The sequence below is a fragment of the Alexandromys fortis genome, unplaced genomic scaffold (assembly GCF_014885135.2).
Source record: "Alexandromys fortis isolate MF-2015 unplaced genomic scaffold, M_Fortis_MF-2015_v1.1 scaffold_28, whole genome shotgun sequence".
Taxonomy (NCBI): domain Eukaryota; kingdom Metazoa; phylum Chordata; class Mammalia; order Rodentia; family Cricetidae; genus Alexandromys; species Alexandromys fortis.
In genome coordinates, this window is record NW_026067901.1 from 670041 (window position 1) to 693673 (window position 23633).

At 42.8% G+C, this 23633-nt stretch overlaps 2 protein-coding genes across 3 annotated transcripts in view; one reads left to right on the plus strand and one right to left on the minus strand.

The window, feature by feature from the left end:
- The window catches only part of Rpap3 (RNA polymerase II associated protein 3), a 35048-nt gene extending 18672 nt beyond the window's left edge, over positions 1-16376 (plus strand). For both annotated transcript variants that reach the window (XM_050129824.1, XM_050129833.1), the window contains exons 9-17: positions 1008-1135; positions 3882-4003; positions 6046-6116; positions 6225-6326; positions 8790-9016; positions 10397-10583; positions 11475-11572; positions 12149-12249; positions 15919-16376. In XM_050129824.1, coding sequence (XP_049985781.1) covers positions 1008-1135; positions 3882-4003; positions 6046-6116; positions 6225-6326; positions 8790-9016; positions 10397-10583; positions 11475-11572; positions 12149-12249; positions 15919-16001 — 1119 coding nt within the window. In that variant the 3' untranslated portion in view covers positions 16002-16376. The remainder of the gene's footprint in view (positions 1-1007; positions 1136-3881; positions 4004-6045; positions 6117-6224; positions 6327-8789; positions 9017-10396; positions 10584-11474; positions 11573-12148; positions 12250-15918) is intronic.
- The window catches only part of Pced1b (PC-esterase domain containing 1B), a 538744-nt gene that overhangs the window by 86719 nt on the left and 428392 nt on the right, over positions 1-23633 (minus strand). The gene's annotated exons all lie outside the window — the stretch shown is intronic.

The window sequence follows — 23633 nt, forward strand, 5'->3', positions numbered from 1 at the left end:
TACCCAAAAGTGGTATTGCTGGGTCTTGAGGAAGGTTGTTTCCTAGTTTTCTGAGAAATTTCCACACTGACATCCAAAGGGGCTTACCAGCTTGCATTCCCACCAGCAATGCAGAAGTGTTCCCTACAACTTCTCCAGCATAAGTTGTCATCAGTGATTTTGATCTTGGCCATTCTGACAGGTGTAAGATGGAATCTCAGAGTTGTTTTGATTTGCATTTCTCTGATGACTAAGGATGTTGAACATTTCCTTAAGTGTCTTTCAGCCATTTTAGATTCCTCTGTTGAGAGTTCTTTGTTTAGGTCTGTACTCCATTTTTTTTTATTGGATTATTTGTTCTTTTGATGATCAATTTCTTGAGTTCTTTGTATATTTTGGAGATGAGACCTCTGTCTGATGTGGGGTTAGTGAAGATCTTTTCCCATTGTAGGCTGTTTTGATCAGTTTCTAATGTAAGTAAAGACTTAGTGTAATATTTGTGCCTTAACTGTTTAATTAGTTCAATAATGATGTTGTAGAGTAATATAGTAGCATTTTTGTGCTGAAAAGAGAATAGCACCATTTAAGAAATCCATGTTCTAATAGATAATAAATGTCTCATGAAGTAGATGTTTGTAACATCTATGTAAGGGATATGATTATGTGAAGGCCAAAGATCATCTTTTTCTGTTACTCTTTATCTTATTATTATTATTGAGACATGTTTTTTTTTTTTATGAACTTGGAGCTTAAGCTGGCTAGACTGCCTGGGTAGACAAGCCCCTGAGCTCCTTGTCCACCTCCCACAGTAGGGGCTACAAGCTGGTGCGGTCACTCCTGGCTTTTCTGTGGCTAGGTCAGTCCTCCAGCCTACTCAGCATGTCATTCGCTCGCCTGTCTCCATCTCTAGATTGTCAGCAGTGGGAATATAATATAATTACTGATTTCATATTGGTATTTGGTATGTTTCTTTAAGATTTTAATTTTTCAGCATGTTTTGATTTTCATCTCTCTCTCCCAAATAATAGGGGAATGGATTTTTCAAAGAGGGAAAGTATGAGAGAGCAATTGAATGTTACACTAGAGGGATAGCTGCCGATGGTGCCAATGCCCTCCTCCCAGCTAACAGGGCCATGGCCTACCTGAAGCTTCAGAAGTAAGTATTATGTTTTGCTTTCAGGGTGAAATTTACTATAGAGTGCATTTTAAATTAACCAATTAATAAAGTTTAGTTGATTTAGTATTTTTGCCATCTGTCTTTGATGCTTTTTTCTCCTTTCTTTCTAGTTTTTTCTTTCTTCTTGGTGTTAAGGTTAGAATCCAGGACCTCTCATACACTAGAGATGTGCTCATTAACTTTAATGCAATACTTAAGAATAAATCAACCCCCAGCATTGCATTAAAGTTAATGAGAGTAAAATTTAGAGACAAGGAATGTGTGTATATGTGGTATAGTATGTATCATGTGAGTTTTATTATCTTTACATTTTTAATAGACATTATACAACTTGTAATTATATTGTTGTATATTATTTAAAAATTATTTTTATTACATTTATTATTGTGTGTGTGTGTGGTATATGTGTAGTCAGAGAGCAGGTTGCAGAATTGGCCTCTCCTTCCATATCAATTTTGGGGATCAGACTTAGGTCATCATGCTTGTGGGCAGGACCTTTACCTGCTGAGCCATCTTCCAAGCCCTACAAACGTCTGTTGTTGTTGTTTTTGAGGTGGTGTCACATGCAGGCAAGCAGTCGGTTGAATTACTGCTGTGATTCTGAAATAATAATGAGCATTAAGGACTTTTTGAGGTCTAATGTAACATTGTATTATACATAATAGTATCTGTTTTATTGGTTCAGGGTTACAGTACTGCTTTATTAGTGAGCTTAATTATCTGTTTGTAATTGAAAGAAAGCTAAATTTCACTTCAGGATTTCTGAGGCTATGTAATTTTTCCCCTTGCAAGTTTTCAGACTCCTCAAAGGACTCCAGGTTAGGAAGGCTATTAAGGAGGGAAATGTTGGTTGTGTTTTTAACCTCACTTAAGCCGATAGACACAACTTGAGCTTTGTCTTTTCTTGATTAGCCAGTAATGGTTATTCCAGCTTTTGGGAGCTTATGAATCTTGCCATTGATTGCGTTGTTTTAGACAAAGACCCAAATGGTTTGACTAATGTCAGACATAATACCTTCACAGAGGTGAGGTTTTGTTTGTATTTGTGAGTGTATCATTGTATTGATTTATTGCTTTTGTTGATAATCACCTTAGTAATGTATTAGGTCAGCACAGTACAGTTTAGCATCACAAGCCTTCTCCTGTACTTGAAAGGTGTTTATATATTAGAGGCAAATGTAGAACATAAAGTACAGTATTTTAAGCTTCCACAACCTTTTGTTTAAGGAACAAGCTGTGGCTTGATTTCCACAGCTGTCAGGCTAGAGCTGATTAGATGGACAGGGTGGGGAAGGGAGATCTAGGGAGTGGGTGGGAAAGTGGGCTAGAAAGGGAGAACTGGTTCAGTTCCCAACATGGTAGTCTGAGTTCGCATCCCTACAGCCCACATGCAAAGCATGGCAGCACACACCTGTATTCCCAGCCCTGGAATCATGGATTTGCCAAAGCATAGTCTTATCAGTTGGTGAGCTCCAGGGTCACAAAGGTGGAGGATCATTAAAGACAGTTCACACTAACTTCTGGCTTCCACATGCACAAATAGGAGCGCATATTCCACACACAGGAAGAAAAAGGAAAAGAAAAGCTATTCAAGTTGTTAGACTAGCTAATTTATATAAGAAATACTGTTTCTTGAGGTGGTAGTCTGTATTGGTAGTTGGTTTCTAGTAGATGAGTAAGGCAACCTGGAGCTATAGTGATGGAGGTCTACAGGCAGGCAAACTGTGGACTGTAGGCTGGTGAATGGTTAGCTTCAGAAGAGCTGTCGAGGTGCTGGGATATAAACGATGTATCCAGGCATGGGAGGCAGGATTTTAGTACTTGAATAAAGTGGATCCAGGACAAATCTGGGTCCTATTCTTGAGGTGCATATTGAAGTAAGACATATAAAAATAACTCAGTAGTATGCTCTTTTGTTACTCTTTGACTAGCGCCAATCAGTCTGAACTGATTGCTTTTTGCATTACTGATTAGTATTCATCCAGATATCAGACCATGTGCAATAGCTCACATACATAGCAATCCTTTAATTTTCTCTGGGTTTTTCCCTTACGTTAGCTGCTCTGGGGTTTGGTGAGCTTTACCATGAAGCCAGTGGTGCCAGTTGTGATTGTCATGTAGCCCATTGCGCACTGAGACTGGAGAGCTGTGTAGTGGCAGTGCTGTTCTTTAGACTACTCTACGGTCATGGGCTCCATCCTTCCCTGACTTTCCACAGTCTGTGACTCTCTTCTTCCTTTCCAGATGGTTCAGAGATTTAGTGGGAGTAAGAAATTTTGAAAATAGTCTTTCCCCCCAAACAGTTTTGGGAATTGTTCATTGAAATTATATATGCTAGACTGAGGAGAAAGTATAGCCAATTCTAAGTCAGCCTGGTCTACATAGTAAGACCAGTCTCAGTCTGTCTGTCTGTCTGTCTGTCTCTCTCTCTCTCTCTCTCTCTCTCTCTCTCTCTCCTCCCCCTCCCTCTCTCCCTCTCTCCCTCTCTCTCTCTCTCTTATGCTTTCATGCATGACTTGTGTGTGCATGCCCCATGGCATGTGGCATGGAGGTCAGAGGACAACTTGTGAGAGTTGATTCTTTCCTTCCACCATGTGGATAATGGATCCAGGTCTTCAGGCCTGGCAACAAGCACCTTTATCCACTGAGTCATCTCACCAGTTCCAGTATTACGTTTTCTATAAGGTACATGTTTTCCAGTTAGTAATTTTATCTTGTTCAATAGATATGAAGAAGCTGAAAGAGACTGCACACAAGCTATCTCACTAGATGGTTCATATGCAAAGGCTTTTGCCAGAAGAGGAACTGCAAGAACATTTTTGGGCAAGATCACTGAGGCCAAGCAAGGTAAGGCTATAATAACTCACATACTCACTCTGATAAGACTCCTAGGGGCAGAAACAAAGATTTCTGTAACTTCTCACAGTTCAAGGATAGTGAATTTCACAAAGCACACCGGAGAGCAAGGTGAGTTTGAAAATAGCACCTTCCATAGTATGCTTGATTATCTATAACATCTCTGTTAATCACTAACTGAAGGAAGGAAAATGTGAGTTGTAGACAAAAAGCGAGGAAGTCAAGAATGAGAAGAGGAGGCATCAGCAGCTGGCATTGAGAATAACATGAGGGCTGTAATGATTCCTTTCTTATTCTTTTTGTTTTGTTTGAGACGGGGTCTTTTAGCAGCCCTGGCAGTCCTGGAACCCACAGATACCTACCTAATTCTGTCTCCTCAGTGCTGGAATCAAAGACACGTGCCTCCACACCCTGCCATCCTTTCTCAATCTTATAAGCATTCTTTTTCTCTTTCTTTGTGATCTTGTCCTGTGGGATTTCGTTTTCTTTCTCTTCAGAACACTAACTTGGTTCTGCTACTTGTGTCTTCTTTTGTTTCATTTTGCACTTTGTTCTTCATTTTTGTATTTCACTTGTTTCTCACTTTTTGTTTCCTTTGAAGTCTGTGCTGGTTAGTTTTATCTCAGCTTGACACAAGCCAGAGTCATTTGGGGAGAGGAACCTCCAATTGAGTAAAATGCTCCTACCACTTCTTGATTGTTAATTGGTGAGTGAAGGCCCAGCTTACCGTGGGCAATACTATCCCTGCTGGCCTGGTGGTCCTGGGTTTTAAATTTGGACTTTTTTCCATTTGAGGTGTATATTTTCAGTAGAAGTGTATTGTCAGTGTTGTGCAACTTTCTGTCTGTATTCATCCTAAACTTTGTGTATCAGATGCTAATTATTCATTTTACTCTTCCCTTTGCCAGCCCATGGTAATCACTGTTTTTCTGTGTCTGTTAACCTGACTATTTTACTGTTACTACTGCGTTTTTGAGACAGGGTCTTACTATATAGCAGACTGGATTTGAACTCTTTAGCCTCTTGAGTGCTGGGATTATAGGCATGTGCCACCACACTGGGCTAAGTTTGAATATGTTAGAGATGCTGCATAGGTGGACTCATGGCCATATTTTTGTCTTGTCCTTTTTACTTAGAATGTTTTTAAGCATTACACATGCTGAAGTAGCAGAAGTTCATTCCTCTTTTTAAAGTTTTCTAATTTTTTTTTATATTTTATTTTATTTTATTGAACATGTATATGTACATGCATGCATGCCACAGACACACACGCGGGGGTCAGAGGCCAACTTGCAGAGAGTTACTTCTTTCCTTCCACCACGTGGGGCCTGGGGGTAGAACTCAGATCAGTTAGGCTCGTGGCAAGTACCTTTACCTGCTAATCATTCTTACTGAACAGTTTTTTCAGTGTTTGAGAGACGGTCTTGCTATATTAGCCCTAGCTGGCCTAGCATTTGGTATGTAGTCCTGGATAGGTGTGAACTCATAGCAGTCCTCTGCTTCCCAAGTACCGGGGTTACATGTGTGTGTAGCCGCACCTTGCTTTATTGCCTTTTAAGCACTGAGTAATAATCCAGGATATGGTAGTCTCGTAGGGAAGTTACTCCATCATCTGTTAAGTGTGAGCTGTGGTTAAATTCAGTGTTCTCTTTGTATCATCTGTAAACCAGGGTTGTGGTAAGAGTTCCCTGGAATCCCTGTGAAACCACTAGAGCAGCTGAACAGACACTTGTTCTTACTGTTGCCTGCCTGTTCCTTAGTGTCTGAAGTAGAGCTCACTGGGCAGCAGTGAGATTTCTGTCGGCTGTGGTGACATGCTCATAGCAGCACTCAGGTGATAGAAGTAGGATGATTAGGGGTTCAGGTTATCTTTGACTGTGTAGCTGGTTTGAGAACAGCCTGAACTATGCAAGTGCCTGTTGCAAAAAGCCAAAATGAATAAATAAAATAAAGGGATTATTAATGAAAGATGTTGTGTTTTGAATGTCATAAAGTAATTTCACTATTTTGTTGCTTTTTAAAATACCCACTAGACTTTGAAACTGTATTACTTCTGGAACCTGGAAATACGCAGGCCATCACCGAACTTTCCAAAATTAAAAAGGTAGTATATTTCTTCACCAAAATATCATTATGACATCTGGTACATAAATTTATTAGTTACATAATTAACTTAAGAATATTTGATAGCTATTATAAATTTATTTTCAAGGAATTAATTGAGAGAGGGCATTGGGATGAAGTCTTTCTTGACTCTACACAAAGACACAATGTGATAAACGCTGTGGATAATCCACCTCACCGTGGGCCACCTGTGAGTACTGCGCTTTCATTTCTCCCTGCCCTTGAGTATCTGATGTGGGATTCCCCTCTGTCTGCTGTCAATACCACTGGTTAATAAAGAAACTGGTTTGGCCTGATAGGGTAGATAGGTGGGGAAAGCTAAACTGAATGCTGGGAGAAAGGAGGCAGAGTTAGGGAGAAGCCATGTAGCCCCGCCAGAGACTAAGCCACAGCAACGTGGTGATACACAGATTAATAGAAATGGATTAAGTAAATATGTAAGAGTTAGCCAATAAGAAGTTAGAGCTAATGGGCCAAGCAGTGTTTTAAATAATATAGTTTCTGTGTGATTATTTCGGGGCTGAGCAGCTGGGAACCAACAAGTGGCCTCCTTACAACAAATATCATTGTTACCGGATTAGAATTGGAAACAAACTTTGTACTAGTAAACGTAAAATGTTGGAAACTCTTGGTGTACCTAGTCAATACTCTTAATAAATGCCTCATAGAATTATTGACAAAATTAGGGAGAATTCATTCTAGAGGAACTTACATTTCATTTATACATTTTTACATATTTTTCTTATATAAAGAAATTTTTATATTGTGTTATTGGCTCAACTTTGTCCTCCATCTCTGAAATTTTGTTTAGTATTGTCCATTGATGATGCTTTCTGATGTGTTTTAATCTATTGATTCTTCCATTTCTTAAATTCCCATTTGGTTCCTTTTTAGTATCAGCTTACTTGTTGAATCTTTCCTTTAAGTTATGAATTATTTCACTTACTTTGGTAACTTCTTGTCTATGTCCTGAATTGATTTCCTTATCTTTTTCTTTGGGTCCCTTATATGGTCATCAGTCCTGTTTGGGGTAGAACTCAAGTTTTTTTCTGGCATTTCAGGTATCTCATCATCTCTGTTTTTCTTACCCAGAAAGTGTCAGCTTGGTGGGAGTGTGCCACAGTGGAATGCTTTCATGGCTTTGGTATTTCTTTCTTTGTGTTTGTGTATCATTTGGGATGTATGTGTTCTTTGGATTTTAGTTTTCCCCAATTGATTTTGTTCATCAGGATGGATTGTCTTTGCTTGAAGTTATGTTCAGGAGAAGGCTAACATACTTGGCATTTTACTATGATTAGAGTCAGAGAGACCACTGGGGTATTGGTTGGAGAAAATGTAGTTTATGGTACTTTTGTTTCAGAGCTAAGGGTATCCGCGTTTAAGTAGTGATTGAGGGGGAGTGGGAAAGCAGAAAAGAGGAGGTAAAGAATGAGGAGAGTGTTGGAGATATGGAAAGCAGAGAAAATACTGTGTATTAGGTTTAGAGAGAAAATACAGACATAAATGCTTTTTCCAGTGAAACACAGGTTACCATATAACTGGCAGTATAAAATTGTAAATGCTAAAATAAGGCAAAAACTAAAAAACAAAACAAATATAACAAAAAACAAAACAAAGCACCAATGAGATGGCCCAGTGGGTGGAGCACTTGTCACCAAGCCTGACTTGCTCAGTTCCATCTCTGGGGTTCACATTGTGGAGGAGAGAACTGACTTATAAGATGTCTTCTGTCTTCCACATGACCCCTCCCATTAGATAGATGTAAGATTAAAATGATACAAACAAAAATGGACAGTCGGGCCAGGAAGATGGCTAGGTAGGGGAAAGCAGGCTCTTTGACTCAGGTTCAGGCCCTGAATTCCATGTGAAAAGCTGGATTTGGGGATGTGTGGCTGTGGTTCCAGCACTCTGACAAATTGGCTGGAAGCTTCAGGGCAGCTGGTCTGGAAAAGACATCATAGCAGCAGAAGCAAGAGCAACTCTGCCTGTTTGGCTCTTTCTTGATCAGTAGTGAATGTTATTAAACTGGAAAAACCATTTTGGGTAACCCCCACCAGGCTTGTAAATGTGGTTTGCAGATGTGTATCCTGGACTGGGCTTATCCAGCTGTCACACACTTGAGAGTGTGCGTAGGGTATCAAGCTAGACTTTCATACGCAGTGCTGGCTCCTGTGTGCTCCTGTGCTGCTTTCTCAGCCCTGATGATGCCGTCAGGATGGTTCTGGGTTTTCCCTATTGTCCTGAAGGTAGAGTCCAAACTCTGGTTTGTACACAGGTTCCTGTACTGGCTGTCCTCATACCCTCCCAGGCAGTCTGTACCTCTCCTCCCTCTCCATGGGCTACCTTGAAGCCTTCTTTCTACTTTGCCATTCCTGCTCTTTGCAGTCTGAACTTTTACCTTTGTAACTGGTGTTATATATATCCTTTGCCTACCATTTAGGTGCTGGGGGTAGACAAATAGCTTTTTATTGTTTGTATTCTCAGATGTAGAATTATATCCCTAAATCTGTCTAGCCAACAAATTGGATTTACTTTTAACTGGGATATTAGCCATAAGAACATAGCCATAAGAACAAGTCTTTTTAGACTTGTGACCTTAGGATGGGAAAGTTTTTAATATATTGATTTAAAGAATCAATTTTAACTGTTTTAGAAAGCACTCAAGAAGATTTTTATTGAAGAAACTGGCAAGTTGATAGAGACTGTTGATTCTCCAGATAGTATTGTCACTGCTCCCCAGAGTAATCGAGCAAGTGCAACAGCGACGGTGGGCACCGAAAGCAAGAAGAATTCAAACCAGGGGGACGCCATGCCTGCAGGTGATACTCCGAGAGCCAAAGTGTTGAAAATAGAAGAAATCAGTGACACTTTGGCCCTACAGTGAGTAGCTACTGTTATGACAGTCTCTATAACGATAATTTCACAAGCAGTTGGTATTACAGAGAAGAGTTCTCATTTGTTCTCATCATTGATGTTGAGCAGCTAGCTGTCTGCAGGCTCTAGTGTGAGATTTTGCTTAGGTAACCATAATTATTTCTTTACCAAAGCGAATACAAGTGATTTAGAGGTGTTCAAGTGTCTTCATTCTTTGTGTGTGTGTGTGTGGTTTATCGAGACAGGGTTTCTTTGTGTAGTCCTGGCTGTCCTGGAACTCACTCTGTAGACCAGCTGTCCTCCAACTCACAGAGATCTGCCTGCCTCTGTCTCCTGAGTGCTGAGAATAAAGGCGTGCACCACCACTGCCTGACTTGATTCTTGATCAAATTGATTTTTCTTATTTTCTTCTCTAGAATGTCAGTAATAGCTGTTGTTCTACTTCTGTTCTACTGGTGTGTGTGTGTGTGTGTATGAGAAAGAGAGAGAGATTATGAGATTGAGTATTTGATAGAAGTGTAAGTATCATAAAAAAAATGAAGAGTTGATCTTTGAGTTTGAGGCCATCCTGGTCTACAGAACAGTTCCAGGATAGCCAGGGCTACACAGAAAGACTCTGTCTCAAAAAAACAAACAAACAAAAAGTTAAAATGTTACCATTGTTATATCCATCAATACTGAAGACTACTGAGCACTCTTTAAAGATATAGTTTAGAATTGAGAGTCAAAACCAAATAAGGGAGGCTATTTCAGGGAGGAGGGACCTCAACGATAGAGGCAGAGACAGGGTGGTGTGGGAGTGGGGTGGATTAAAACACAGTGTAATGATATGTGTACAAAAATGTCATATCATTTTCCTACTGACAGTAGAGAAGACACAAACCCACTGGGCTGGCTTGGGCTACTGGTTAGTCTTATATTGCCACTCAGTAAACACAAAGTTTGTCTATTTTCAACATTAAACTTTAGTAGTTTATTTAAAATAGTGTATGATTGTTCAAGAATGCTGTTCAAAGGTGGCTTTAAAGAGAAGAAATCCTTTCTCAAATATCTTGAAGCTGAAATTCAGATTTCTGAAAGGCTGAGTTGTACTAGATAAAAATGATATTCTCAAAGAATGGCCTAACTCATGACCTAGCAGTTGATTACAGCCATTGTATAGCCAGAATGTGAAGATTTGTAAGGATAGGGACACACACAAAAACATTGTAAAGATACATGTTGTGTGTACACACACATGTTGAAAGAATTGAACATTGTCAGAATGCAGATAGGAAACACAATATTAGCAAAACCAGAAGTTAGAAGTTTCCTGTTGCTCTTTCCTTTTTTGGATTTTGGCTGCTGCTTCTTTAACTGGTTGCCTAATGCTCTAAAATACTCCAGACCACAGGCTGATTTGAAGCGGGACCTGGGCCAGTCTTTCAATGAGAAGACCTCTGTGAAGGTAGAGCAGACACTGGATCAGTTTGCCACTGCTGTTCTGCCTCCAGTTCCTGCCAACTCCTTCCAGCTCGAGTCTGACTTTAGACAGCTGAGAAGTTCCCCAGATATGTTGTATCAGTATTTAAAGGTGAGTGGAGGGAGCCAACAGCGCCCCTGGGTGCAGGTCAGAGACTTTCTTCTGGTTGCTGTAGCAATGCTGTTTTGTGTAATGAAACTGCATAAAATGCTTCTCCCTTGCCTGGCGTGCATTGTCCTGGACAGACTGCTGGACATGTTGTAATCAGGGAAGTGAACTGTGTATGAAATTCCAGGGCCTACAATGACTTAAAGTCTAATTTCATATCAGACTTCAATATGAAAGTCTAAGCTTTAATATTTTATCTTCCAAGAGTGGGGAGGAAAATTGCAATCCTTGAGTGTCTTTTGTGTGTCAGGCAGTGCTTGTGGTATCTGGGCATTTATTTTCCTGAAAGCGAGCTTTTATTTGTCTCAAAATAAGTCAAATTGCATGAATTTAGCAAATCATAGATTAGTACAGTCTTCAGGTGTAGTGACGCTGCCTTACACTTTCACAGTGAACGGTCACTTCAGGCACTATCTCAGGCCAGGCTGCCTTCCTCTCTGCTTGTAGTTGTAGCTTGGGACTTTCTCATAGGGCCCATCTCTTCTGTTCATGGATTGTTCTAACGATTTATAATTTTTAATTATGTACATGTGCATATGTGTATACATATGAGTACTGGAGTCATAGGCAGTTGTGGGATGGTACAGGGAACTGAATCTGTGTCCTTCGCATGAGCAGGAAGTACTCTTAACCATGAGCATCTCTCTAGCTAAGAGCCGTGATTATCTTGTGTCCATTCTTCTTTCAGAGCTGTGTTTAAGTAAAACCTCACTATTTCTCATTAAATATTAGTGTCTAGTAATTATTCATAATATTTTACATGAAGAAATATTATATAATACACGTACTATGAGTGTGGTTGCAATTCAACTTTCTAACTCTTCTTTTTCCAAGAAAATCGAACCATCTTTGTATCCGAAGTTGTTTCAGAAAAACCTAGATCCAGATGTATTCAATCAAATCATTAAAATTTTACATGACTTTTACATTGAGTAAGTTGAATCTTTTAGTTGTCTTCTCACTTTGTAATGTTATGTCCAGTGATCTGGAAAGTTCATTCACTTTGATCCTAATATCTTGTCCATAACAACATTCAGTTCCTAGTAAGATTTACTCTTACAGAAGCGAAGAGATGACAAGAACAAACCAGGAAGAAGGCAGAGTCTATGGGGGCAGACCTCTTTTTAGAGAGAAGTAGAATAAAAAGTACCCTGTGTGAGAGACAGCAGTAGCACATGCTGTATCCCTTTAAGATACAGATTTACAGTCGGGCGGTGGTGATGCACACCTTTAATCCCAATACCCAGGAGGCAGAGGCAGGCGAATCTCTGAGTTCCAGGCTAGCCTCGTCTAAAGAGAGAGTTATTAGTACAGCTAGAACTGTTTCACAGAGAAACCCCATCTTGAAAAACAAAACAAATATCTATATCTAGAGAGAGAGAGAGAGAGAGACGGAGACAGAGACAGAGAGAGACTGATTTACCTCAAGGGAAAGTGAAGAATTTGTTATTAGGAAAAAAATGCCTGCCTATAACTGATGATTTGTGTTCACGTTTGGACTGTTTCAGGAAGGAAAAGCCATCTCTCATCTTTGAAATCTTACAGAGGCTTTCTCAGCTGAAGAGGTTTGACATGGCAGTGATGTTCATGTCAGGACCCGAGAGGAAGAGTAAGTTCTAAGAGAGCTGTCCCGCAGCTCCTCACCCTCCTCTGCTGCTGTTTTACTACTAGCTGCTTACCATGTACAAGATACATGCAGTCATCTATAGATGCTTGTAATTAAGTTAATTGATGTGTAGCTGGATTCCATAGAGTTAAAACTGTAGCTCTTGGCCGTACTTTCAAATGTAGATACTATTATCATTTCCTAACAGGAAGCCAAGGCATGGGGGGCAGGGGTTAAAGGTGTTTATGAAGGTTACAGAGTTAAGGAACCATATTGGAGCTTTGAGCCCAGGCTGTCCCCAGTTGTATCAAGATTGAATTCTGCTGTTGTGGGGCATGCAGAGACTCCTGCCACAGAACTGGGTACAGGGTGTGTCTCATGCATTCTGAGGGGCTCCCTCCCTGAGTGTTTAATTTCAGCTGAATTCTAAGTGCAGAAGTTAGTTAGCCAAAGGCGTGGGGTCAGCATGTGCTGGAGGCCTGGATAGTCACAGCAGTAGCATTCAGAGCGTGCAGTGCAGCTGGGTTCTAGTTGGGGTCAAGAGGGGCATGATGACCCTGAATTCTCATCCTTGTTTGTATTGCTGGGTGGCATAACAGTTAAACTCTATAAAGTTTCAGTTCTCAGCGTTTGGCGGTCTATTTCTGTTTTTAGGCAAAAGATAAATCACTCAATTAAAAGAATGTGCTTTTTGTCTGTTTTTCAAGACAAGGTGTTCTGTGTAGCTCTGATTGTCCTGGAACTAGCTCTGTAGACCAGGCTGGCCTCGAACTTAGAGATCCACCTGCCTCTGCCTCCTGAGTGCAAAAGCTAGAAGTGGTGGTGCACGCCTTTAATACCAGCATGTGGGAGCCAGTGGCAGGTGGATCTCTGAGTCAGACACAAGCCAGGTCTACACAGCAAGTTCCAGGACAGGCAGAACTACACACAAAAACCCTGTTTTGAGAAAATCAGCAGTATCTTCAGTGCTCCCTGCACTAAGCACCTGTGAGCTCATCTTAGGTCCTTGTTTCTAGTTGTGACACACAGGGGTCTCAGTCTGTACTCTGGTGTCGACGCTCTCAGCTGAGTGTGTGGGCGTGCACTGTGATCTCAGCCTTCTGGAGGACGAGGCAGGATGAACAAGCAGGGAGTAAAAAGTAGTTAGGATTGGAGAGATGGTTCAGTGGTTAAGGGCACTGCTTGCTCTTGAGGACTTGAGCAGCTCCCAGCACCCGCATGGTGGCTGACAACTGTCTGTAACTCCAGTTAATAGGCTGTGATGCCCTCTTCTGACTCTGGGTACCCGGCACATACATGGCGCACATATGTGCATACAGGTAAAACACTCATACACATAAAATGAATCTTTAAAAAAAAAGAAATTTAACTTAAAAGTTTCTGTTTTGTCTTTTAAAAAGAATTTTAAATAATTAAGAATATTTTTATGTTAGTGTAAGAGTGTGCTTAGTGTGTGTGTTGATACTTGTACAAATGTGGGTTGTCTGAGGACAGCCTTTGGTACCAGTTCTTGTCTTCCATCTCGTTTGAGGCAGGGTCTCTTGTGTGCTGCTGCATACACTAGGCTAGCCAGCCCTCGGACTGACAGGGGATTCTTCTGTCTCTGCTGTCTCCTGTTCACCACAGTGTCTAGCTTCATGTGGGCACTGGGGATCTGGTCCTAAGAATATCTGGCAAGTGCTTTATCTATTGAGCCATAGCCTCAGACTCTGTTTTTTCCTTCCTTCCTTCCTTCCTTCCTTCCTTCCTTCCTTCCTTCCTTCCTTCCTTCCTTCCTTCCTTCCTTCTGTCTCTCTTTCTTTCTTTCTTTCTTTCTTTCTTTCTTTCTTTCTTTCTCTTTCTAATATTTGGATAGAAAACAGAGAAGCCTTTGGAATATTCAGAACTCAACTGAGTATAAACAGTCATTCTGGATTTATGTGAAGAGAAAGTATGTCAGAACCAAACTGGCCTTACAGCTTTATGGAGCCTAGTAAATAGTGATGTTAATTCACTAAAGAGAATGAGTCATGGAGTAAAAAATTGTTATTTTTCCTTTGTTTTGAGACAGGTTTTAACATATCTCAGGCTAGCCTTTATTCACTTGTAGCTAAGGATGACCTTGACCTTGTGACCTCCTGTCACTATCTCAGGATTTTAGGTGTATGTCACCACAACCTTTGGCTCCTGTTGAACCCAGGGCTTCATGACGGTGAGGCACTCTGCCAGCTGAAACACATCCCCAGCCCTCTGTTTTAGCTCATCAGAAACATTTCTCTCAAATTCCTAGACAGTATTGCTATTATTACTATTCTAGAAGACTTTATTTTGTCATTTTTAAAAATCACAACAGAGCTTTGCATTTTAAAAATTATCTCCATCATGTTATCACCAGTGTGTGTACACACCTGTGCGCCTGTATAGCTCAGAAGACAGCTTTTGTTATCACCAGTGTGTGTGTACACACCTGTGTGTCTGTATAGCTCAGAAGACAGCTTTTGTTATCACCAGTGTGTGTGTACACACCTGTGTGCCTGTATAGCTCAGAAGACAGCTTTTGTTATCACCAGTGTGTGTGTACACGCCTGTGCGCCTGTATAGCTCAGAAGACAGCGTTTGGAGTAGGTTCTTTCCTTCCATCTTGATGTGGGTCCTGGGGTTGAACTCAGGTCATCAGGCTTGCATGGCAAGTACTCCATCTGCTGAGCCGTCTTGCCAGGCTTTTCCCTGGAGGCCTGTGTTTCTTCGGTCTTGAGTACCTCCTCCCATGTCTTCACCACTTCATTCTGTTGTCACTTCATTGCCATCAGCTCTGATGGAATAACTTCCTGCCTTCCACTGTTCATCCCCTTCTCTGTCTCCTCTCCCTGCTTATGCATTATTTCCCTTCTCAGAAGGAAAGCTCCATGAGAGCAGAAATTGTGCCTCCTCCCTAGGCCTTAGTGCCGGGACATAGGACGTGAGTGTCTTTCCCTCCAGCAGCCTAAGTTCAGGGTGTGCTCTGAGCCTGAGCTGGTTCTTCAGGTCACCCTACCAGCAGGGTCTTGGTTGGTCTCTGCTGTCTGCTGAGTGAGACGTGGAAGCAGGTGCAGTCACTCTGCTCTAACTAAGCCTTCAGAAACATCAGCTCCAGTGGCCTGCTTTATTACCACTGTCAAGTGACGGTTTGTCCCAGTTTAGTGTTGAGAAGCATGGACTGTCGTTTGCCAAGTGTTGAGTGTGGACTGCTTAGATTAATGTCATCAAGGATGTAAGGGAAATTTATACTGGTAGCAAAATACTTTAGAAAGAAATACTGGATTGCTGTATTCTTTTCATATTAGCTTTTTAAATCTATAAACTAGAATTTATGAAAAATGTTATTATTGCTTTTATTTGACAGGTTAAAATCTCTGGATTTGACAGGTTAAAATAATCTCTTTTTTTTTAAAATATTTATTTATTTATTTATTATGTATACAATATTCTGTCTGTGTGTATGCCTGAAGGCCAGAAGAGGGCGCCAGACCTCTTTACAGATGGTTGTGAGCCACCATGTGGTTACTGGGAATTGAACTCAGGACCTTTGGAAGAGCAGGCAATGCTCTTAACCACTGAGCCATCTCTCCAGCTCCCTAAAATAATCTCTTGAATTTATGTTTTGCATAGTTTTTTTAAATGTGAGAGTGATATACAATCTCTTTTCTTTTTCAGTCACAGATGTATTATTCAATCACTTAGAAAAATCAGAATTGAAGGATTCTCTTGAAGAACTCAAGAAAAGATATGGTGGCTGATCATGACTGCTGAGCTTGTCTTTGTCTTTTACGTATACATTATTTTTCTCACTGAAATCAAGTTTTTTGTTTGACTTTTAAAAATGAATGAAATCATACCTGAGAGGACTCTCATCTCGATGGTATTAATTAATGTAAAGTGTACTAGTGAGAAATGGTTCAAACAAACTTAAGTTTTTATGAAAATAAAAAAAATGTAAATAATGAGATATACTTGTAAGGGTCGGTATTTTATAAATAGTTTTAAATGTTATATTTAGTTACATTCCTCAGTGTCTCATAATTGTAACATTTTTATAGTTTCACAAATTTCTGTAACCACACACAAAGCTACTTCATTACCACATGAATAAAGTGATTTCTTTAGAGAGGGTATTGGATAGATGCCAGCATGGTCTCCCTCCTTCCTCTACACCAATAGCCGAGTGAAGGCAGGGCCTGGGCTTCCTGAGGGTCCTGTGTGGGATGCCCACAGCTTACTAGACTTGGCAGTTACAGTCCAGCTGCTACTGTGGAATCCCATTCTGTTGCACATAGGTGAGTATTGGTGGTGAGTCCTGGAGCAAGCCCTTACATTCTGTAACCCTTGGCTGTTCGCAAAACCTTTCCTGTGTGTAAGGTTCTGGGGTTCAAGTGTTCACGGATCTTAATGTGTGCTTGCTTCCAACACTTCTAACTCTTGGGAGGCAACCCCAGCTGGATCGTCAGCTAGGAGGGAGTGAGGAACTGGTGATCCTGAGGGAGGATAGGAGAGCCTGCTCAGTCTACACATCACAGAGCTGAGTGTAGCCAATAGGGGCTCCTGATACACAACAAGAGGCTCCCCCAAAGTGAAGACAGCCTGGGTAGACATGAGCCAGCAGCCACAGGGAAGACAGGTCAGCTGATCCCCCCTGCACAGAGCAGTCTCCAGTTACTTCAGCTCGTATTTAAGTTTCTTGAAAACAAACAAAATTATTTTTGGTAGTGTTTTTACTTTTTGAATTAAAAATACTTTTGTCTGTCACTCCCCTTCATGCATTTGACCAATGTACACTTAAATTATTGAGCAGCCATTGTCTCCCACCCCACCCCCATATCCCTTCCTTCTGTTTCTCCGTTTTTTTTTTTTGTTTTTTTGTGTGTGTGTTTTTGGTACACTTTTAGAACTAGTTTGACTATCTTGTTGGGTTTTTGTTGTTTTTAAAAAAGCTTTATGTTTTGACTTTTTTAAAAAATTTTTATTGAAAAAAAAATTTCCTCCTCCTCACAGCCTCCCATTTTCCTCCCCCTCCTCTCATTCCTCTCCCCCTCCCCCTACTCCTCTCCCCCTCCCTCTCCAGTCTGAAGAGCAGTCAGGGTTCCCTGCCTTGTGGAAAGTCCAAGGTCTTGACTTTATATTCCCCTTCATTTATGATTACTGGCTTTCTCATTGTAATTTTGTTTTCTAATATAAGTTTTGCTAACATCCTTGACTTTGTGTCTTCTCTTTCATAACATTCTGCTTCTCTGATTTGTTTCTTTAGCTTTGATCCTCTTCTTTCCTCCCGTCCTTTTATCTCATTTGTTTATAATGTCTGCACTTACCCTCACTGACTTTAACTCTGGCTCACTGCATATTGGTTTTGCCATTTTCTGTGGTTTTAATTGACCTTTTATTGCACATTTTTATTTATGGAAAGCAAAACATTTTAGTGTTCATTTAGCCTTTCTTTTGGCAACAAAACAAAAAAATTGACAGGCGGATCCCAAATCAATCAGACTCCCAAAACTTATCAGACATTGTGGGCTGGGCACAATGAGAGATTTAGTGGATATGCAGCCGCATCACAGATGGGAAAATAAACAAGGTCCGAATTCACCTCAGCAAAAATCTGCTCACCAGCAGGAAGGCTGGAGCGGAGGGGCAGTCTCTCTGCTGCAAGGGAGGGAGTAGGGGTCTGGGATAGAGGCAGGGATGGGAGAGACCCCTTTCCTGAACTAGAGGGCTAGCCTTATTTTTAATTCTCTCACCACGGAGAAGGAAGACAATACAAAACTACAATGCCTTGACCACTCACTCACCCTCAAAAAGCTAGAGAGGCATGTGGGGACTGCCCCCTTCTCGTGCACAGCACATGTGTGAATATGTGAGTGGGTGTCTAAGCATTGTCCATGTAGGCCCAACACGTGTCTAAACGAGGTGCCACTTCATGGACCCTCTGTCTCCGTGATTCCCCACTGAGACAGTGCAAATTTCAGAGACAAACATGGGCAGAAGGGAGTGGGGTGGCCAGGGAGCAGGGAAGACAGTGCTCCAGAGAGGGAGGGGAAGGAAAGCAACAGTTAGAAATGGCTTATGTTATCAAAACATTTCACCTGCCCATCACTCCCACCACTCTGGGCTGTAGCTGGCAGAAGTCAGGCTCCTCCACAAGCTGGGGGCAGAATTCCTCAGTGAGGCAGTTCCCTGAGGCTATGATAAAACCCCGTGACCAAGGCAACTGACAGAAGGAGGGGCTTATTTGGACGTGCAATTCCAGAGGGTTAAAGTACGCCACAGCAGGGAAATGTAAGAACAACAAGCTGAGAGCTCACTTTCCCCAGACTGTAAGCAGAGACAATAAGCCAAATGATGTGTGTCCTTGGAATCCCAAAGCCTGTCCCTAGTGACACCTCCTCCAGTAAGTGACACCTCTTAGACCTAACTAGGACCCAGTATTCAGCCATCAGAGCCTGTGGGGAGCAGTCTCACCCAAGCCACCAAAGGCAGCCGTGCAGTAGCTGAGCAGAGCCTGACCTGCTGACAGGCCTTTGCGACTGAGGTCACAGTGCCATATGAGATGCAGAAGCCCCACTTCTCAGTCAACTGTGGTTGCTGAGTTGCACACAGTGTCTTACGTGCTTGTCCTTCGTTGGGCTGAGAGACGGGGACCCACCTGTCCTTGGACACTCAGCAGGTCTGAAGCATTGTTAAATCACCATCGAATGCTAAGTAGTGGCGGCACACACCTTTAATCGGGAGGCAGAGACAGGTGGATCTCTGTGAATTCGAGGCCAGCTTGGTATACAGAGTGAGTTCAAGGACAGGCTCCAAAGCTACAGAGAAACTCTGTCTTGAAATCAAAACAAAACAAAAAAAAAAAAAAACACCACCAACAACAAATTATTGAAATCTAAAAAAAAAAAAATCACTACTGATATTAAGTTCTTTCATTTATGTTTGTAAGCACTGTTTATGTTTGTTTTCCTATAAACAAGCACCAGCACGGGGAATGGGGCCATTTGACTGCCTAATGAATAGTTCTAGCACGCCTAGGCAGCCTGAAGTGCCTTGAACAAAAGGACTCTAAGTCACCTGACTCCCCTTATGCCAGCACTGGCCATCTGGAATACTGGGAACCCTTGACACAATACACAAAAGATTGCAGTGTGCTGATTTCCCTGGCTCTGGAAGGCGCGGCCTCTGCCAAGGCTGTTAGAAACAGCATGCTCCAGGCTTTCTGCCATCGCTAGCTTAGATAACCACTTTCACCTTGTTCAAGAGAGGGGCCCACCCCCCGGGGGAGGGGCTACTACAACAGGTGTCAAGGCTGTGATTAGTCTAAGCACCCCCTTCTCGGCCTATGTAAGTAGGTGGCTTAGGATCGCACAGAATTGTCTGGGCTCTCTCCCGCACCATCTCCCTTGGTGTTGCAGCATAGGTCTAGTAAAGACTCCACTTGAGTGGCCTTCCTTTGCCTGCTTTTGGTAGTTCAGGCTGAGCTGGTAACAAAATGGAAGCAGAGGATGGTTGCCGTGGAGACAATGGCAGCAGGCATGGTTTGCCAGTAGGATGACCGCCAGCCTTGGCACTGGTTTCAGATAGCAGCTTGATGGTTGGACAAGCTTCTTCGCTGGGCCATGACTGGACAGCCGAGGGTCCTGCAGGTGCCACTGTGAACCTAACAGCACACACCTGCACTGCCTCACAGCCTGACAGCTGTAAATTGTGCAGAGCTGCCCATAGCTACCAGTGCTGCCCAGCTCACAAGCCTCAGGTCTGTCTCTCCAGCCAAAGGACTGACAACCATTCACTGCTGAAGATGTGGTGGGGACACAGTCCTTGAAGACCTGTGTCCAGGCGCCGTGTGACAGCAGAAGAAGCCGCAGTACTAGAAATAGCCCCGGTGTCAATCCACCTGTGCACTGGTGTGCTACAGCTGCCTCAGACGGCTCTGAGTCTGCCCAGGAATCCCACCTGGCCACTGGGTTCCTGCTCACTGCAGCAGAGGATGCCTGACTGATCCTAGCCACACCCAGCATCCAGTTCCTGACTGGCCCTCTAGATGCCTCAGATCCTGAGTGGAGGCAGGAACCCCAGCTCTACTCTGCCTCTCCTATGTCTCCACAGAGACAAGTACTCATAAGTCTTGGCAGTGGCCATTAACAAATGAACAGCATTTAAAGACTAAGAAAAGCCAGGGAGGGAGAAGTGAGCCAGATACCAGAGAAAGATGGCAACGGCAATAAACATGTAAAGGCAGAGCAGAAGCAAAAGACATTCTGGGGTCTGGGGTCTTAGGGTCCTGCCCAATCAAGATTGACCCATCAGGGAGTTTCCTCCTGGTGGCCTGACACCTTGAACATCACTTGCCACCTGCTGCTCCTCTGACAGGGCCACCAGCATTTAATAAATGCTCATTTGTATGTATGTGCATATTATCACAGTCTAATTGTGTGTCCTCAGGTTCATATATTGAAAACCAATTACTTAAGTGATACTCTCTCATGAGGAAGATACTTTGTGGCAGTGCCTGGGTCACCAGTGTTGTCGTTTGGAGGTGACTGGAAGGAAAATAACACCATACGTCTGAACTCACCAGGGAGGCTTACTGGGGGAGGGGGGGAAGGGCGCAGAGGGCAGTGAGAGCTGCGCTGCAGGAGGGAGAGGGAGGGGTGGGAGCTTCTCTTTAGTGAGCGAATGTAGCACCTGCGCCCATGGAGAGGGGCTGTAGCTGATGCTGTGTCCTGTCAGGACCCTTAGCGCTGGCCCGTGTGGATGCCTGAGTACTAATAAGCACATGCGCACAGGGCTCTTAGTGGCTGCAGTTGAAGACCCTGAGGACAGGCCAGCATGATGCCTGAATGCTAACAACCAGGGTCCAGGCTTAGGGTTTTCATGGAGAGGGCCCAGAAAACCCCCTAACCTCTGCTGTGTGAATTCACAGAAGGAAGGCAGGCCCTCGCCTGACACCGCTTTACCTTGAGCTTGGCCTTCCCTGTGACCAGAACGTGAGAAATTTCCATCATTCTTAAGTTACACAATTTATGGTATTTTGTTAGAGTGTGAGGCCGAAAAAGATTCCATTTCTGTGCTGGGCTCTTTTGGAACCTTGAACCCCAGTCACCAGGAAAAGCTGAAGACCATAGACCCCTCTTTAGGGAAGTATTAGCTAATGGAGAAACCTAAGTTACATAAAGTTGCTGACTGCAGCCCGTTCCCCTACCCATAGTAATAAAGAGAATGTTGACCACCCGACTTCCCCTGTCAGCTGGGTAATATTTCAAGCAGCCCCTGCGGTCAGCAAAGGGTCAGCAGATGTCTGGAAGACGTAACCAGGGGGGCTGTTGCTATCCCCCTTAGATAATAATAGCCTATCAGGAACTGACAGCTGGGCTTTACCTAATCTTTAGCCAATTATGATATAGGATACGTAATTTTGTATTTTGAGACTGTAACCTTATGATTGATTTGTGGTTTTTGTCTTTACAAACCCCTTACAATAGCAGACGGGAATCCTTCTCCATCTGCTGTGTCAGACTGTAAGGCAGAGGACCCGTGAAAGCTTGTACCTAATAAATGAAACCTTGTTTTTGCATTTGGAAGTGTGGCTCCATGGTGGTTTTCTTGGAGGTCCTAGAACTCAGGCACAACAAGAGTAGTCTGCCCTGATAAAGATAATTCTAGAAAACCTATATCGTATAACAGCCAACCCAGCGAACAACAGGGAGCCAAGGTTTGTATGAGGCACCCCTGTCTACTGAACGCAGCTTTGCAGGAGATTACCATCAGGAGTTGGGGCCTCCACATCCGGGGACCCTGGGACTTGTCTAAGAAACTCATGTAAGAAGAAATGCTCACTTGCTAGTTTAACTTCTTTGGTCTCGGTCAGTCAGATAAATGCTGGCAGGAGCCTCTTGGCTCCCCATGGAAGCAGGAGTCAGTAATCTTGTGCTTCCCCGTGACTAACTCTCGTAGATCCCAGCAAAGAGGCTGGGCTGTGTGGCAGAAAGCTCACGGAAGAGGACTGTTGACAAAACGGGTATGGAGACAGCTTCTGGGAACACACAGAAGAGGTGGTCGGGTGTGGGCCGGCAAAGACAGCTAAGATCTGGGTGGACAGCGGAAGGGATCAGTCCTAACTGTGGTGAGGTCACATGGGTGGCAGAATGGTGGGATGGACATGGCACATGCCAGGCTCTGAGCTCTTCTCTCAGGAGACATCTTGAGGAGAGAACGGTGCTAGAGTGGTCATTTGGTTTATCTCCTAGAAGATTAACAAAAATTATTATTGCTATGCATACACACACACACACACACACACACACACACACGCACGCACGCACGCGCGCGCGCGCGTTGGCAAACATGCCACAGTGTGGGTGTGGAGGTCAGAGGATAACTTTGAGGATTTTACTCTCTCCTTCCACCTTTATGTGGATTCGAGGGGTGGACCTCAGGTGACCAGGGAAGTGTTTTTACCCAGAGTCACCTCACCAGGCCCCACGGAGGATCTTGTATTTTACATGAGGGTACTTCAGCATTTTAGTTTCCTGTTTTAGGAATAGCAAATTGAGGGGTTGGAGTGGGGATGAAGGCAGAAGACATTTGTGCAGTTAAGACAGATAAAGGTCGGTATTTCGACCTGTGAGAGTCCATTGTTGGGTTTATGGTCTCTCTGGAGTAGAGGTGGAGGTGTGCCTAAGTTCTAGGCCTGTTTTAATCTGCTGCTTCTTGTATGCTCGGCTAATTGGCATTTTAAATCACTCTAGGCACTCATTAGTATTAATAAGTGATCACCCCGACGCTGAGGGAAAAATGCTATTTCATGAAATTTGTGCCAATCCTTGGGTTGGAGAAGAAGATAAAATCAGAGGGAAAATGAGATTAATAAAGATTGAGGAATGCTATGGAAGAACATGCAGAAATATCATCAATAATAAAAAGTCTCAGCTGCTACTGAAATATATTAAATGTGTCTCTAAGCCCTGGCCTGGCTGCCCTTTGGTATAGAACCTTGCCTCTACCACAGCCTGGAGACAGCTGCCCAGGCAGAGCCATAGGGAGCTCTCCGTACTTGCTGACCAGTAAGAAATGCTTACCTCAGCCCACCATGCCTTGAATTTTAAATTAATTGGCTCTTAAAAGACTGTAAAACAAAACAAAACAACCCCAATTAGTCACCAAAATTGTAGCCAGATGTAGATGTCTTCATTGCTACTCTGGTCATATAGAACACAATTACAATACCACTGAAGTACACTGGGAAGTTTGTTTCAGAGACTCAGGCCACAGTGGAGGAGTTGGGATTGCAGCCACACGCTCTGTGCTGGAGAGTGAGACAGACAACAGACAAATGAACAAACAAAACAAACTCAAGTTCTTATTAGCCTCTTGCTAGTGAGACACGT